This window comes from Diabrotica virgifera, chromosome 9 (assembly GCF_917563875.1).
Source record: "Diabrotica virgifera virgifera chromosome 9, PGI_DIABVI_V3a".
NCBI lineage: Eukaryota > Metazoa > Arthropoda > Insecta > Coleoptera > Chrysomelidae > Diabrotica > Diabrotica virgifera.
In genome coordinates, this window is record NC_065451.1 from 156,988,344 (window position 1) to 157,006,663 (window position 18,320).

General features: G+C 38.5%; 1 protein-coding gene across 10 annotated transcripts in view; it reads right to left on the reverse strand.

The window, feature by feature from the left end:
- LOC126891728 (uncharacterized) overlaps window positions 1-18,320 on the reverse strand; it is an 827,477-nt gene that overhangs the window by 611,676 nt on the left and 197,481 nt on the right. For 4 of the 10 annotated variants that reach the window (XM_050660998.1, XM_050661000.1, XM_050661002.1 and 1 more), the window contains exon 13: window positions 13,231-13,352. The exons of the other annotated variants lie outside the window; for them this stretch is intronic. In XM_050660998.1, coding sequence (XP_050516955.1) covers window positions 13,231-13,352 — 122 coding nt within the window. The remainder of the gene's footprint in view (window positions 1-13,230; window positions 13,353-18,320) is intronic. 10 annotated transcript variants of the gene reach the window in all.

Here is an 18,320-nt window from a genome sequence, read left to right on the forward strand (position 1 = left end):
AATAAATTTGGAAATATACCTAATCGGAAACAGTTATTGATTATGTAAGTAATGGTTTAGCAATTTGTTCTGCAACTTATTTTAACATTTCTGATCTGAGTGTATCTATACCTGGCGATTTTTTATTGTTTAGTGTTGGTATAGTTTTTATGACTTCATTTTCATTGGTTGGAAATAAATATATGGTATTTTTTACATACTCAATCTCTTCAACATAATTGAGAGGTGTATCAATTTTCTCAGCATATTTTTTCCCAAGTCACTAAAATAATTATTAAATAAATCTGCAATTTTTCCATGATCTGTTATTAAATTGTCATCTGTCTTTATCTGCGCGATTTCTGTCTTAGCTGCTGTTCCACTACACAAATTATTGACACATTTCCAAAGAGCCTTTGAAGTGCAAGTATTTTTATCAATTATGTCATTAAAATATTTCTTTTTTGCTTTTGTTATTAATCTGTTGAGATAATTTTTGGATAATTTATATTCATTACTAATATTCATGTCACTGGGATGTTTCTTAGATTTTTTATACAAATTATTTATTTCCTCAATAGCTTTTAATAATTCTGATTTTATCCAAGGTTTTTTATTTCTTGATTTTTTCGAATTGGTACTTCCTTAGTTGTTATGTCAATATTTCGTTGTAGTGTATTAATAAACTCCTCAGTTATATAATAGTAGGGGAGTCCAAGCGGGGATTTTTGCAGTTACTCGAGCGTGTCAGATTATCATATGGCGAGAAACGTGGTGCCCTGCAAATGTACCTCTACCATATATTGGCTCTTAACACAGGGGAGTTCGTTCAGGGGGGCCCGAAAAAAAATTTATCCTTAAAAATACTCGAAATTGTTAGATTAAGATAGGGTAAGTTAAGTACATGCAAATGAGTGTATACTTCAAAAATCTGAAATGGGTGAGTCAAAAAGTTTCACCAAAAAAAAGCGAATATTTCGCGAAATGAACGTCAGATCGAAAAACTAAAAACTACGTGTTCAATATTTGTCAAAAATCTATATAAAAATACCAAACATGACCCTCCACAGAGAGGGGTGGGGGGTAAATTTTAAATTTTAAATACAAATCCCGCGATATTTCGCAAAATAAACATCAGATTGAAGAACTGCGAAATACACTTATTCAATATTTTTGAAAAATCTATCGAATGGTACCAAACACGACCTCCCACGAAGGTGGGGTGGGGGGTTACTTTAGAATCTTAAATGGGAGCTTCCATTTTTTTTGCATATTTGCAATTCACGGATCTCCTCAGCGAGGATTGGCCAGAGGCCTTGTTTACCAAGGTGTCTGTAATGGAGGGAAGCCCGCTGGACTGTAATGGCGATGCGGCTGTGTATATTTCCGCCGAAGAGGCCGACGAGAAAGTTCTTGGACGCTTTAAAGAGGGGTATCCAGATCTCATGGATACTCCGGTAGCTGAGGACGAAGAGGGTGGAGTTGGTACAATGTTCAACTCTGTGAGTATTGTTGATGATGATGGGCGAAGGGCTTGCACTGAAAAGTGCATCCATAAGCTCATACCCAGCAACACGGATCTACCTGAGGCGGTTAAGTTCTTGGCGGCAAGCCGTAAACTTCTAAACAGGATAGGCCACCTTGACAGGAAGAGCGTAGGGCTCTTCGCTTCGACGTGTTTGGGGACAGACCTTACTCGAAAGCTTCTAGAGTGGGCAGCCGAGGGTAAGGAAGTTAAAGCCGCGGTATATGGATCGAGGAAGATCTGGGCGAGCATGGTAAACCCCAGAGAGAGCAAAGGAGTGGTAGTACTCACCAAGGTGAAGGATAAGTCCTTCGACGAACTACTGGGCGAGTTACGCACAGACCTGTGCGGCAGGAGCGACGTCTTAGGCAGACCAGAGATCAGGGCATTGTATTGGAACTAGGAGGAGGTAGAGGGATGGCGGAAACGGTGAAGGGTATCGTCTCAGCTAGGCAGAGCACGGTCACAAAAGCAGTGGCGAAAGGTGGCACAGTCAGGTGGGAGCTCTTTGTAAATGGAGCAGATGATCTTACCAAAGAAACTGACATCGTCAGCGCAATTGAGACCTTTGCGGAACCGAACGGAACGTGTCAAGTCAGTAGACCCCTTCGTAAGGCATATGGCGGAGACCTCAACGCCACAGTTGTGGTCGATGAAGCCATTGCAGCGCGCCTTATACGGATAGGCTTTATTAGGGTGGGATATATATCCTGTACAATTAAGGAAAAAATCCGTATCGCCCGGTGCTACAAGTGCATGGAGTACGGACACCGCAGGTCTGAGTGTAAAAATGAGGTCTTGAAGGGATGCATCCGGTGTGGTGCAGAGGGACACACCGTGAACGATTGCCCAGAAGAAGGGCACAAATATATTAATTGCAAAGTCACGGGACATCGGGGCAACTCAATGGAATGTCCGAAATTCCGAAAACTGGTTAACACGGCCAGGGAGGAAACGGAAAGGAGAATGCAGTCTTAGGACTGGAGCGGTCGAATGGATGCGAGAGTCAATTTGACAGATCGTGTGTGTATGTGAGATTGAATATCCTGTATATATAATGGCTACCAGAAAACAGAGTCCGGATCTGAAGATACTCCAGACTAACGTGGGTACGGCGAAATTAGCTCATAGTCTCGCCGTGGCTTATGCCGCGGAGGGAAACTTTGACGTCCTAATCGCGGCGGAACCGAACCCCATATTGGTCGGGAACCGAGAATGGATTGCGGATGCTTCGGGTAGGGTTGGGATATATTTCTGCAACAGACACGTACGTGTGTATGATGTTGTCAAACACGATGGATATCTGGTCGCTAAGATGGAGAGAATGAATCTGGTCTGTTGCTATATTTCTCCGAATATGGCAATCGACGCATATGAAAATAAGCTGCATGAGATTATGAATGAAGTGAGACGATTGATTTGGGAGTGCGTGGTGCTTGGGGACTTTAACGCGAAATCGGCGGAATGGGGTTCTCCTATCACCAGCACTAGAGGCCATATGCTGAGCGAATGGATTGGAACCCTGGACCTTGCTGTACTCAACAGGGGTTCATATCCCACGTTTGTGAGAGGCAATTCTGTGACGGGTTCGTACATAGACGTTACCTGTGCGTCCCAACGTATATCTAGTTGTTTGAAGGAGTGGGCGGTGCTGCAAACCTATACGGGTACGGAGCACCGCTACATTGGGTTTTCGATAACTGGAATGGGCGCCTCTACTGGAAACAGAACCTCTCAGGGCCCGGGAGCCCGATTCGGAATACAGTCGACGTACTGGAGAGTATTTAATGAGAGTGTTAGATGGGAAGTGAAATTGGTTCGAAACCTTCCGCCCTTGGCGGAGGGACTAGAACAAGTTGTGAAAAGTGCAATGAAGACCAGTAAGGTAGCTCCACAAAGGGTAAGGATAATGCCTTACTGGTGAAATGCTGAGATTGCGAATGGTAGGTCGGAATGTGTGGCACTGCGTCGAAGGGTACAGCGTGCAAGGAAACGTAGAGCAAACGCTGATGAAGTGCTATAAATGAAAAATGAATATCGTGCACAGAAGAGGCAGCTGAAAAGGTTGATACGCTCTAGAAAAAAAGAATGTTGGAGGGATCTTTGTGACGAGCTGGACGAGGACGTATGGGGACAAGGGTACAAAATTGTAATGAAGCGTTTCGGCGCATACCCTCTGTACGAAATGACGCTGGATAAGAAGCTATCGGTAACACGAGTGCTCTTCCCGTCTGGCGAATAGCATGGAGCGCGGAGGGATGGGTCTGCAGAGCGGCCTGCGCCCTTCTCCCTAGAAGAACTCGTTGAAGCCTTGGGGGCCCTTAAGTTCCGCAAGGCTACGGGCCTAGATGGGATACCGCCTTAGGCAGTTAAACGTCTGGATCTACTGGAGTCGGCGTGGCTTCTGGGAATATGAACGCTGTACTCACTGAACAAACCTTGTCCAAGGACTGGAAAACATCAAAATTAATACTCCTCCCTAAAGGAGAGAAAAAGTATCGGCCTATTTGCCTCCTCTCGTGTATTTGTAAACTGTTTGAGAGAATGTTGCGTGAGAGGATTAATGAAGCGATTGAGAGGTCTGGAGGCTTATCCCCCAGACAGTATGGATTCCGGAAGAATGTTAGTACGACTGATGCAGTGTTGGGGTTGACCGAACGTTGAATACGGAGGCCCGCGACCAGAAATGGGCCGCCTTGCTCCTGCTCGACGTTAGAAACGCCTTCAATTCACTTCAATGGAGTACAGTGATGAGAGCGATTGAGGATAAGAACTTCCCTGGCTACTTGAGGAACCTGGTCTCGGACTATCTATCCGACAGGAGAATTGTTGTTGAGAGAGGAGTAATTGTGGATGTCACGTCTGGGGTGCCGCAGGGGTCCTTCCTCCTTTCGCGTTCGCGGATGATCTTGCGTTGCTGGTGGTAGCGCGGGATACGGATGAACTTCTGTACAAACCACAGAGAGCATGTGACCTCGCGGAAGATTGGATGTGTCAGCGCGGTCTGAAACTCGCTGGGGAGAAGGCCGAGGCCGTGATTCTCAAGGGACCACGGAAACGCGAGAACGTGATATTTGAGTGCGGCGGAGCAGAGATCATCCCGAAAAAGTGTGTTAAGTATCTGGGAGTGACTCTCCACACGAATGGGAGCTTGGGCGAGCACCTGCAGGTGGTGACGCGCACGGCCACGCAGAGAGCGGCCGCGTTGGGGTGGATAATACCCAACATTGGCGGGCCCAAATCGGCCAAATCTGACAGGAAGAGGGCTTTGCACGGTGTGGTACAGTCTGTTCTTCTTTACGCGGCCCCAGTCTGGAGTGATGCGGTAGAAATATCGTCCTACCGAAGGCTCTTGACGCGCACATTGTCTGCGGCAGCATTGTGGACCATCACCGGCTGCGTACCCTCTCACATCTTGGCTTCCGAGAGGGCCCGTTTATTTTATCGTTCTGAGGACAACGGCCCGACCGAGAGTGTAAGACGCAAGGAGAGAGCCACATCCATACGGATGTTGCAAAGTGAATGGGAGGCAATTGCGGATGTGGCGCAGTGGACCGGATCACTTATACCGGACCTGAAGACGTAGCTCGAATGTGGGCACCGGCGCTTGGACTATTTTCTGTCACAGGTGCTTACCGGTCACGGTTGTTTCAGTTCGTATCTCTTCAGGTTCAAGAAAGCAGCTACAGAAAACTGCCCTTACTGTGGTTTGGTCACCATGTCATATGCGTTGTTGGAATGTGCAAGATGGGGTGTGGATAGATTACAATTGAAGAGAAGGAATGGTGTTTATTTTGACTGTGAGTGATATGATTGTGAGGATGTGTGAGGATGAAGGTACATGAGCAATGACCCATGCGTTCGTGAGACAAACGCTCCAATCCAAGGAGACTGAAGGAAGACAACTACGCCCATAAAATAAATATATGTGTATATGGGAATATGTGTGTATATATGTGTATATATGTATATATGTGGCATTTAAGTCGAGTTGTGTATGTATATAAATGTAACACTGTAGATATTTAAATGAGACGTGAGGTGGATGCAGTGTCGCAGATATGCCCTCACCAGAGCGGATCCCGGCCTGCATTCCCAGATCACAAGTATGTTTGGTTGAGAGGACGGAGGGTTATTTTAGTGGGTAGGTTCTTGCCCCGGCAGGGATTGCGGTTCAGCGTACCACACGTGGTGGGCTGTGCAACCATCTCGGCGGCGGCGAGGGAATCCCACATAACCAGGCATAAGACCGGTGTCTTAAGACTTCCCACCCACCTCTAAAAATATGAAAAAAAAAACTAATTCTAGTTTAATTGGGTTATTTTTATAATTTTTACACCAGATGAAGTTGTTAATATCAGAGAAACAAATATCAATACCTAGTAATTGTTTTAGGCTTTTACAAATGAATTCAGAAGAAATTTCTGTTTTACTCGATTCAAATCCATAGATGAAAATTGAGTTTTACTTGGATTTTCTTTCTATTTTTCCAATTTACTTTTTAACTTTAAATTTTCTTTCTCTAAATCTTTTATTTTTATGTCTAGTTATTGGCCATGAGCCGATGGGTAGAGGGGATTTGACAGCTTTCGCCAGCGCTGTTAGTGGCAGTTTTGTGCATTTATCTGATAAATTTAAATGGCGCGCCATGGGTAGAAGAGAGGGGATTTGACGGTTTTCACCAGCGCTGGTAGTGCAGCGTTGCCACATTTAGTAGATTTCTACTTTTTTGGTAGATTTTTGAAAATTTTTAAAAAAATTCTAGTAGGCAATATTTTTAGAAGATTATTAGTATATTTCAACATTTTTTTATGACTAAAATAAAATTTGCTTTTTAATAGTATTTACCCCATTTCTAAATTAATTTTTAGACATTTTGTTACAATTTCCCAATGTCATTACCGAAAATAAGATTCAGGGGTGGGATTCTGTGTACAATCGCTAACACCGCCGTCCGCTTTCTATCAATGTCAATATATTTGAATTTTTAGTTTTAATTCAAATATTTTCTTGTTTTACTAAGTGTCACTTCAGCATCAACTAGCAAAACTAGAAAATAATTCAATTAAAGCTAAAAATTCAAATATTTTCACGACAATTGACATCGATAGAAAGCGAAGTGTAGATATCTACAGTGCACGGAATCTAGCCCCAGGACGTAGATGATGAATATTAAACAGAAATGAAACTGGATTCTGGTGTAACAAACTTGCAGATTTCAAGTAGCAGTGCAATCAGTACCTATTTCAGGCAGGTGTTATTGAAGAGTTCTGGTATTCGGTGAACCTGTTAAGGCCGCGTCCCACCATCAAATAATTTGATCAAACTGGTTTGAGCAAACTGAAAATGACAGTTAGTGACGTCACATCCTGATGAAAAATTTTAATTTTAAATAAAGTACAAACAAGTTGGACAACTCAATACAAAAAGTTTGATCAAACTAGACTGATAGTGAGAGCACAGATTTTTAGAATTTCAAAAAAACTGCAATTGTGACGTCACTTTGACGTACTTCCGGAGTTTGCTCAAACTGTTTGATCAAATTATTTGATGGTGAGACGCGGCCTTTAGAAGCTAACGATGGAAAACTAAAATATTTGCAAAACAACAAATGTTGTGTTTGCGTGTTTCTAATGTAAAATGCGAAATAATTGTTTGAAGAATGTGATCCAGACATGCAGATGTTAAAATCAGTGGATGACAAAATATTATATACAAATATTAAATATGAAACTGATAAAAATTAATTATAGTTGGTCATTTTGTTCCCCAGTTGAAATATAAAAAAGTTTGGTTTTTGTTTACAAACAGTCGTATTAATTTCTAGTTAAACTCCCTCTGTGGCTCAGTGGTAAGAGCGCCTACCTTTGGATCGAAAGGTCCGAATGGTCGTGAACTCGAATCTCACCAGAGTAGAGAATTTTTCGTTTATTATAAATTAATAAATGAAAATAGTTTCTATCCTTGTTTGATCGGTACCACCGGAGGGACCGCAGACGTTCGGATATAATTAGCGTCTCTGCAAAGACAATGACATCGACTTTGCAAAGTAACAAGACACTTACTCAACACACACTACACATAACACTATAGCTACCTATGGTAAAATCCACTGTACCATCACCATGCCAATGCCCATTAGTTGTCGAGGCATTAGCTAAATAAAAAAAATTTCTAGTTAGTCAGCTGTTATTTTTTTTAAAAAAAGTCCTAAATTATATACAAATATATTAATAAAGTTGTATAGTATATTTTAGTTTTTGATAAGTAGATTTTGTAATAGTAAGCTAAACTTACAGTAGATTTTCTAAATAAAATGTGGCAACGCTGTGTTAGTGGCTGTTGGCAGTTTTGTTTTGTGCATTTGATAAACTTCACAAACTGAAATGGAGGGTAATATGGATTTTTCAAAAAAGAAAACAAGATATTGCAGCTCTTGTATTGATTCATGTAAAAATATTGAATATAACAGTACTGGATGCAGTTATTATATTCGGAAACATGGCGTACATGTCCTGTATCAACTAAATCCTTTCCTTTTCTGGTGTTGTTGATTGAAATTGGATATCATGGGAAATAAGACTTGAATCCAGTATAATGTTTAATATCCATTTTGATAGAATTCAAACAAATTACAATTCATACAAATTACAAATTTTAATAAGCAAAGCAGTAAGCACACAAAAATAAACAGAGGTAACCTTTAAAATGTTAAATAATTCATATAAACTTATTCTTTTTCTCAATGGTCTCTTGCGTAAGCAGTCATCCAGTCGCACGAACTTATATATTAAATATTAAAATTATAATGAATAAAATAAAAAAACATAATTAATTTTACTATTAATTCTGTGTATTCGTTTAGTAATCAGGTTACAATAATATTTCAGTTCATAATTTGTGTCTTTCTAGATAAGTATCTATTTTTCTCGTTTTGTATATTTCACATACATAAATTTTATCAGAAAAGTATAAGTTTCAAACCGCGAGATAGCGCTACCGTCGAAACTCACAGCCAATAGTTATTCCAGATACGTGTGTGGGCACCTTTACTATTATTTTGTTAAAAATATAATTATTATAGAAGTACTGATAACTTTTTTGTAGAGAGTACTTAACTTTTTATTCCACACAATTAGGAAAGTACATACACCCAAACTTATATGGAATCACCATGTTTTTTAAAGTAATATTTATTTCTTTTGAAAAAACTTGTTATTTTTGCGAAGAATAAAGTTTTTTATTGAAAATAAACAAATATATAAGACAATCAGATAGTACAGCTCGGTACGGTATAGGTTATTTGCTTGAGTTGCAAATTGAACGAAAATAAATAAACTAACTTTTGCGTCCAAAAAAGAAAATATGCCTCATGTGGGGATATAGTACTTACAACGAGGAAAGATTATTGGTCTTGTGGAGAAAGTAATGTTCTCAGAGGGACATAGCTGTAGAGCTAGGCGTAATACAGGGCGTTCTCTCCAAAACCTATGCTATAGTCCGTTCTCTAAACTCAGACACAATTGGCTAGTAACTTTATAAAATAATTTTGCCAATTTAATAAAATTGGCAAAAAAATAATTACCTACTCAATAGTTAATAATTACTAAATTGTTAGTAATTATGCCAATTTTGGCAAAATTGGCCAAAAACAAAAAAAATACGCACTAAAATCACTAGCCAGTTGTGTCTGAGTTTAGCGAACAGACTATAGGTAAAAGGAACTAGGAAAGCTCAAAAATAAAGCAAAAGAAAGTCGCCAAAAGTAATAACGGCTCTCCACGATCGTTTAATTGTCCAATCAGCTGGAAGACACCCAACCATTTCTCACCTGCAACTCCAAAGGCAGCTACAGGTGTAACTGTTTCAGTTGAAACGATAAGAAGAAGAGTTCGTACCAAGAAGTATACAGCAGGAGACAGTTATGGGTTCCCGAGTTATCCAGGTAGCACAAGATTGATCGCCTAAATTGGTGTCTTCACCACCAAAACTGGAACAGTGGGAATTGACAAAATGTGCTATTTTCAAAAAAATTCAGGATTTGTGTAAAACCAGATGACCCACGAAATCGAGGTCGAGGAAGACAAGCAAGAACGAAAACTGTCAGATCTGTTCACAAGTATACAAGGGGAAGTGTAATGTTCTGGAGAGGACTTGTGATCCGTAATAAAACTCCTTTAGTTTTCATCCAATCAACTTTAACTGGTCACAGGTATGTTGATAACTTGCAGTCAGGCTCTGGAGAGTTGCAATAGGAGAAAATTTAATTTTATTACATGATAATGGACCTCTACATGCTATTAGAGTGACTACAGACATCATTAAAGTAGAAGGTATCTCTTGTTTGGAGTGGCCTGCTTGCTCACCCGAGCTTAATCCTATAGAGTATTTGTGGAATATGCTTAAAAGAAAAATTAGAGCTCGCCAGGACAATCCACAAAACACCGCACCGCTAGTACAAGCTGCTCTTAAAGGATGGAGCAACCTACCACAAGAAAATGTTGATAATTTGATTAGGAGCTATTAGGAAACTGAAGCTTGCATAAGGACTAGAGGTGATAATACGGACTACCACAAAATACAAAAAAAAATAAAAATAGTTTAAACGTTATTCGTCTTACATTGAAATTTTTTATGCTATTGACTTTAAAACAACTACTTTCAATTTGTTTATTAAATACTTTATTGTTTTATTTAATTGTTATGTATTTGTTATTAAATTGCTTTAAAATAAATATTGTTTGACTTCATGTGTTCGTTTTTTTAAATTCGCACGAAATAGTAAGAAATGTCAGATGATTCCATGTAAGTTTGGGCACAGTATAAAGAGGGACAGTAGAACCACTCTCCGAAAAATTGGAAGTAAAATCTGTAGTCACGCATGGCGACCGCGCAATGTTCTTAGTCGCTTTTGCCCCACTCTCGCATTGCTAGTCGCATAGAAACGTACGGATTTTAACAGGGAAAACCCGCATTCACCACTGGTGACTTACCAATTGCGTACTGCCGGTATTACTTCTTGAGATCAAAGCGCCAACAAAGGAGTGATTTTACTGTGGAACCTCTATATATTGTGGTTTGGGTGTGTGTAAAGGTTTAAATCTTATTTAAATACAATTTTTCGGGATGTTCAGTTATAGAAATAAAAGATGACTTACAGATTTATGTATTATGCAATTTTTAGTGTTCTTCTGGTACCAAACACTACCATTAACACTTAATAAGAACCACTAAAATTTCATACCATCTGGAGACGAACAAAAATGTGTTCTTTTCAAAACAGCAAAAAAAGCGTATAGTTCACAAGATTTAAATTAGAATGATATAATTACACATTAAAACATAGTTTTTCTAAACAACTTTTCATAATAGCAATTTTCCATATTATGGAAATCCTCTTTAAACCTCTCTTTCCTTATTAATCCTCGATTTCTTTCGAAAAAAATAGGGTTTTGTAATATTATTCGGGATAGTTTAAAAGATAATTACGTTATTTTGTTATTTTCGTAGTAATATTCACACCCTGTAGAATTGCAGTGATTTGACACCAAAATTTTTATATTGTTAAAAATTCTTATTATAGTGAAGTCAAATGTTTAATTTTAGTATACAAGGTTGGTCGAAACTCAGAATGAGTTTTCTTAAGTGAAACACCCTTTTAGTACCGAAATGTATTGTAACGAAATGATATTTTTTTTTTTACTTCTTAGACATTAAGTGCTTCAATTTGTGAGTTATTCGTGATTCTTTAAGGGGCTATCCTAGTGTAAAAGTAAATTCATATACTTTCTTTGGGAATATCTAAAATAAAAAGTACTGCACCAATTGATTTGAAAATTTGTAAGGGAATTTAGTATAAAAAGAAGTATGTGTAAAACAATTTACATAAAAAAATGTTGAAAATTAAATTATTTATGCGCCATCTACTGGCACCGTGAAAATAAAAACATGGCTCCACTGCTGCAGTGATTGGGACTAATATAGATCCTGAAACATAAAATTTCAAAGTGATTATTGAAATATGAGTTATTTCCTATACCATCAACTAGGATTTTTGAAAAATATTAAAATTTGGAAAGATCACGAAGTGTTGAAATTTTTTTTAATTAGCTAAAACATTTTCAGTTTCAAAAACCGCCAAATTGACATTTTTTATCCGATCGAAAAACCCCTAGTGGATGGTATAAAAAATAACTTATTTTTCAATAATAACTTTGAATTTTTATGTTTCAAGATGTCTATTAGTCTAAATCACTGCAGCAGTGGAGCTATGTATTTATTTTCACGGTGTCAGTAGATGGCGCATAAATCGTTTAATTTTTAATATTTTTTTACGCAAATTGTTTTACCTGTACTTCTTTTATAATAAATGCGCTTACAAATTTCCAAAACAATTGGTATAGTACTTTTTATTTTAGAAATTCCCAAAAAAGTATATATGAATTTCGTACTTTTACACTAGGATAGCCCCTTCAAACATTAATTGCAACAAAAATTACGTGACATTATTAGGTGGTCGTGAAAATATGCAATTAAAAATAATTATTCGACAAAAAATACATAGTAATGTAGACTGATCCTTAATTTATTAATATTGGATGACATATCAAAATACTTACGGAGTCAAAATTGTTGGTGCGCAAATATTAATAAAAATGCATATACTTGGAGATATTGGATTGCAATAAAATTTGGCATACGCATAGCAAACATGTCAGAGAGTAAAATACATTGTGCCGATATCTGCTTTTGCTCTGGGGGTGAGTACCACCCCTTCTTGAGGGAAAAAACATGAACTGCCAAACTATTTAAGGTGATACAGTAGCGATCAACAGGTGGCAAAAAACGCGGTCCAATATTGCGAAAGTTCTGCGAACTTTCAAAAGTGAGGCAAGAGTGCGTCGGTAATTCGACACTGACAGTGACGTTTATACTATCAAGAACAATAATTTTTATACACATAGGCGCGAAATGTTGCCAAGTCAGTGACGTTCGATTTCTTGTTATAAAAAAATCGATTTTTAGTAGTTCCAAGATTAAACAAAATCTAGGCATGGGATAAAAAAGTTTATTTGAAGTGTATTTTTTTGTCATTCTTAATGGCGGTACAGGCTCCTTTTTTCAATATTTTATTTAGTTGTAGAGTAATTTCCACATACTAACATATTTCTGAAATTGGGCTCTGTACCGCCATTCTTTATTATATTACGAATATGTGTGCCAAATATCTCGACAAAATATTCAAAATTAGAGCCGCAATCTTGGAACGCGTTTGTTGCTACCTGTTGATCGCTACTGTTTCCTCTTAAGAGCATTTTATGTTTGAAATAATACTGTAACGTAACAGAAATAGATAGATACTTTGTATAGTCTGTTCGCTAAACTCAGACGCAACTTTCTAGATATTTTAGTCGGTAGTTTTGCCAATTTTAGTAAAATTTGCAAAAAATAATTACTAAATAGTTAATAATCACTAAATAGTTAGTAATATTGCCAATTTTTGCAAAATAGGCAAAAAACAAAAAAACTATCGACTAAAATATCTAGCCAGTTGCGTCTGAGTTTAGCGAACCGACTATACTATAGTTTTGAAAGTCTGGCGGGATTTTTGATTTGTCGGGATTTTGGTTTGTCAGGATTCTGGCTTGTCGGGATTTTGACCGTCGTAATTTTGGCTGTCGGGATTTTGGGTTAGATCACTTTGCGTCTCATAGCGTCATATTTACCTATCCATTTTTAGAGGATCGTATCCAGTGTCTTCCAATTTAGGATATACAGTAACACTCAGTAGCCATCCATAATGTTTAAAAATACGTTTAATTTGGTCCAATAGGCTAATATATATATCCTAAAATTCAAAGTTTTATAACATTGGCATATTAAATAAACTCCAAAAAGGCTCGTTTTACGCTACGTCTTATTGTACGTTTTGTGTGTCATACAAAACGTACGACAAAACGTACGTTTTGTCAATACGTGGATTTCATTTTTTGATTCGTCAGACGTACGCAATTGTATAGGATTTGTACTATCACACAAAACGTACAATAAGACGTACAATAAGATGTAGCGTGAAAACGAGCCTTAAAATCGAAGTCAAACAACTTCTAAGTAGTAGGTATAATTTAATAAAATCCTAAAAATCCTAATGGATTGCATAAAATATGTTCAGAACGAACGTTTTCAGACCTGTCAGTCCATCATCAGTGAACTCGTATACTTGCTAACTAGCCCCAGAATCAAACGTGAACCCAAAAGTGGTTGTAATTATAATTCAATCTAAATCAACCATCTTGGGCCACGAATGTATGCCATGTTCACTTGGCATACACTGGCCAACTGTTAAAAATTTTCTTGATAGTTGCATGATGATGCAATATGATGTTGGGCTATTCAGACAGGCCACAAAATAGATTTCTAGAAATCAAAAACCATCGCCCCTGTCCGCTCCTTAAAATCGAGAATTATCCGTGAAGCCATCGAAATTGAAAAACACCCTGACAGCCCAAACACACGCGATGACGTTAAAAGACTGCCGGCAACATGGCGACCGCTGCTTCAGCGACTCCCCGCGCCAATCGATCCCACTCAGGCCTCTCCCGCGCATACAATTCCCGCGCGTACTGAGATTATAAAAGGAGCCACACAGGAGAAGACAGGTCGTCACCACGCTGGCCTAGTTTTAAAACCGATTAGGACACCACATTGGAATCTTATTACCCAGGATCCCAATGTGAAGAGCAGTTGGCCGATAGTTGTGCCCCCATCGCGCATCAGAGTGCTATGGGGGGGAAAGGGAAAACCTGGAGCATTGGAGCGGGGTGGGGTGACTCCTGCCAAAGGCACGGGTTAACACACCTCGCTCCAATGAATTGTTACATCCGAACGTAATTAAATAAAGGATGAACAAGTCTCACGGGTTGGGTTAAACCTAATTGCTTGAGACAGGTCTTCACTCGACACTGAGGAGTCGGCAGATTGAGACCTCAGTGCCGCTTGACCGTTCTCCTAGAGAACAAGACACTACTGGTACGCCAAGAGTGAGGGGAGTAGGCAGATTGAGACCCCGAACTCGAACGGAACCATATCCCTCAGAGGGGTATCGATTAGTACTGGAGTCCAGTACTAATGTTACATTCAAATCGTATGCTAGATACTTTAATAATCCTAACAGGTAGATCTGAAGAATACGTCTTTTCGGGATTGAGTATTGCCGGAGAAAATCCCAATACTGTGCCAAGACTATCAGGTTGCTTAAATGAAATCCTATATTTGCTAAATATCTGACACTGCAACGTGTTGTTGTTAGGTTTTAGACTAAATATCGTTTCCGGTTTAAGCTTATTGTCAGCACCCAGTTTATTTTGTATGTATTGTTCAATATCAGCAATTTCGTAACATCAATCGGGAAAAGCAAAGTTTTGCCATTGGTTTTTGTCTTTGTAGTAATAAAACCTGTTATTTTCAATGTTTGGTATACTGTTGTACGAATGAAAGGCATGAAGAGCTATTTCATAATCTTTAACTATTTATAATGGGAACTAAGCCACAATATTATTAAAAAATGATTTTTATTAATGTTTCGTCGCCCAAATCGGGTGCCGTTGTCAAAATACAAAATACTACTGAATATTTTGACAACGGCACCCGATTTGGGCGTCGAAACGTTAATAAAAATAATTTTTTAATAACATTGTGGCTTAGTTCCCATTATAAATAGTTAAAATTGTAAAAATACCACAAGAAAATAGCTTCAGAACAACATTCATAATCTTTGTTCGGATCCAACACGATTGGTGTGGGAGGTTGAAATGCGAATATAAAATTGGTACTAACTACTCTCAACAACTGCGACATGATGACTGATTCAAGTCACTAGATTAACAGGTTATATAGGTGAATAAAAACCCATTTTATGTTCACATTTTTTTTATTTGTTCCAAAGCAAGTTTGCACAAATGACAAGATGCTTGAGAATCGGGTGGTCAATCCCAGTGAGTCCTCCAATCTGGTCTGTTGTAATGTACGAAGCACGGAAGTAGTATCTGCAAGTTCCATTCTCCTCTATATTCCCCAGGCAATTTATGCCATATACTTAACAATTCTGAGGGTCCAACAGTCCGTATAATATACTCAAGAGGTATGAGTTTCAGTTCTTCTTCACTATATGCTGTAAAACATTTTTCGCGAAACATATGGGCCATAAGCAATCTACTACTGTCCATTATATAAAAACTTTAAGCATAAATGTCTGCAAATGATTTGATTGTAAGTTTGATACTGAAGATTATTGTAGAAAATTCTGGCACGTGCACCCAGATATTTCACAAGTTCTTTGGTCGGCTTCAGATTACCGAATGATTCAAAATATTCCACGTCGTTGTTTATCTTTCTATATGCTACCCAATGTGTTCCGTTATGTGTGGACACATTCAAGTTAACTATTGCACATTCTCGTTGTCGAGGACCGTCTCTAGGCAGAGAGTCATTCATAAAAACTCCTCGAAAATGTGATATTTTAAGTATTTTTGCGTAATGTGCAATATCCAAGTCGTACAGCGGACGATTGGGTAGCTTTATTGGAAGTTTTTTGTTTCAAATACAAGCCGAATCCGCCTCTGGGTTTCTTATGTAGGTACAGGCCCGAACCGACGTGTTCTATAGCCTTATTATGACGTATATCCTAATTTCTTTTGAGCATTTTTGCGTCGACCACAGTTTATGTCACCCCCGCAGCACCTCCTGCTAAAGCCCCCAAAAAGACCAGTAAAGAGAGGTATGAGGGGTAGGAATCCTCCAGATTTTAGTGGTAGTACTCGAGGAACATCAATTTCTTTTCGGCCGCCAAGTCTTTTCATTATGGATTTTGGAATTCGTACAGCCGTCAAAGCAGTATCTTGTAACGATGCTCCTCTCTTCATGGACTTTGCAATTTTTGAGACAACATCGCGATTAAAAGAGTAACGCCCCTTTCGTCCACGAAGTAGCCCCATTCCCAACTTTCTTTTCGTCTTCATTCCACCGGTTACAAGTAAAGCAGCAGTTTTTTCACCAAAGCTAGCGCCTTTCGATTTAACTCGCTCTCAGGCTCTATTTTCCAATTCTTTATCGGCCTTGTGACGTTCTTCGAGAGATGAAGTCTGCGAGTAAGCGATATCGTGCTGTTTACACGCAAAGTGACAGTCAGTAAACATGGTAAATTGCTACCAAACTCATTTAGAGCCATTATTTGCGGCCCAAGTGGATGCGGAAAAACGAATGTCATGCTATCACTGCTATTTAATCCGAATGGCGCCAAATTAAAAAATGTATATATTTATTCGAAATCCCTCTTTCAACCGAAATACCATCTACTGCAAGATGTAACAGCGCAAGTCAAAGGTGTTGGGTACTTTCTATTTAAAGACAAAAGAAGAAAATATTAGTCCAGACGACGCTCAAGCACACTCAATTTTTTTATTCGACGATGGTGCATGCGATGGCCAACAAAAGATTCGCGAGTATTATTCCATGTGCAGACATAAAGATATTTATGCCGCTTATTTATGTCAAACATATTCAAAAATACCAAAGCAGCTAATAAAAGACAATTGTAACATGATTGTATTATTCAAGCAAGACGAGGTAAATTTGAAGCATATATTTGATGAACACGTATCGCCAGACATGTCATTTGATCAATTTAGAAAACCGTGTTCAGAATGTTGGACGACAGACCGCTATGGTACTTTGGTCATTATGAAAGATTTTGCCCTCAACAATGGTCGATATCGCAAAGGATTTGATAAATATATAAAATTGTAAGTAGATTGTTTAGTCGTCAACAAAATGTCTAATGATACGGTTGCCATTGCCATGCGCAAGAAGAAAGTTACCGATTTGGCTAGATCAATTCGCAAAAAATATTTGGCATTGAAATTAGGCAAAACAGAACATGGTGAGTCACTAAATGAACTTTTTAAACCAATCTCGAAACCTCTCACGGACATTGTACAATCATCAAAAACGTTACATCATGCTATCGATACCATGTTTAGACAAGTTAAAAAAGAAGAAGAGGTGAAAAAGGAAGAAGTTGGACTAAAAACAGAGCCGGATATAAAAGAAAATCGGACACCACCAGTACCATTTATTAGTGATGGAGATGTGTTTAAAAATAACGATGAAGAATATGAAGATAACGTAGAAACAAACCAATCGCAAGATGAAGTAACCGAACAAGCATTTCAAGCTTACCTAGACCAATATCATGAACTAATTCATCCTTACGTGATAAATCACATGTTATCTTCGGATAAGGTATACGGCCCAACCTATGATAGCACTACGGCGAAATGGACACTTGGTCCCACTGACAGTAATTTCACTCAGGGTGGTAACACTCTAACGAAAGGAAGATATGTTAAAGGGACACGTGGACTATATGAGTTAATATTTTACAAAGAGCCTGATTATTTTACAGAAAAAAACGTTAATGACTATATTTCATTGTTGACCTTAACCGACGTTCATAAAAGACGGGATGGTTCACTAAAGGGAACCCAAGGCTACAAGTGGGGAGACATTATTAAACCTAATCTTCCACCATCTCAATCATCTCAACGTCGCAATACAGACACTAGTGGAGGAGAGGTCGGCTCTGGATTACGTACGCAGTGAACATACAATGATTTGCCTATGGAATATATATACTGGGACGATCCAAATGAATTGGCGAAGAGTCTTGAAATCTTGGTGGCTTCGAAAGACGCCGGCAACACATCTCTCGACAACGAAATCCTAGCCATCATTAATGAACTAAAAGAAGCTAATATAA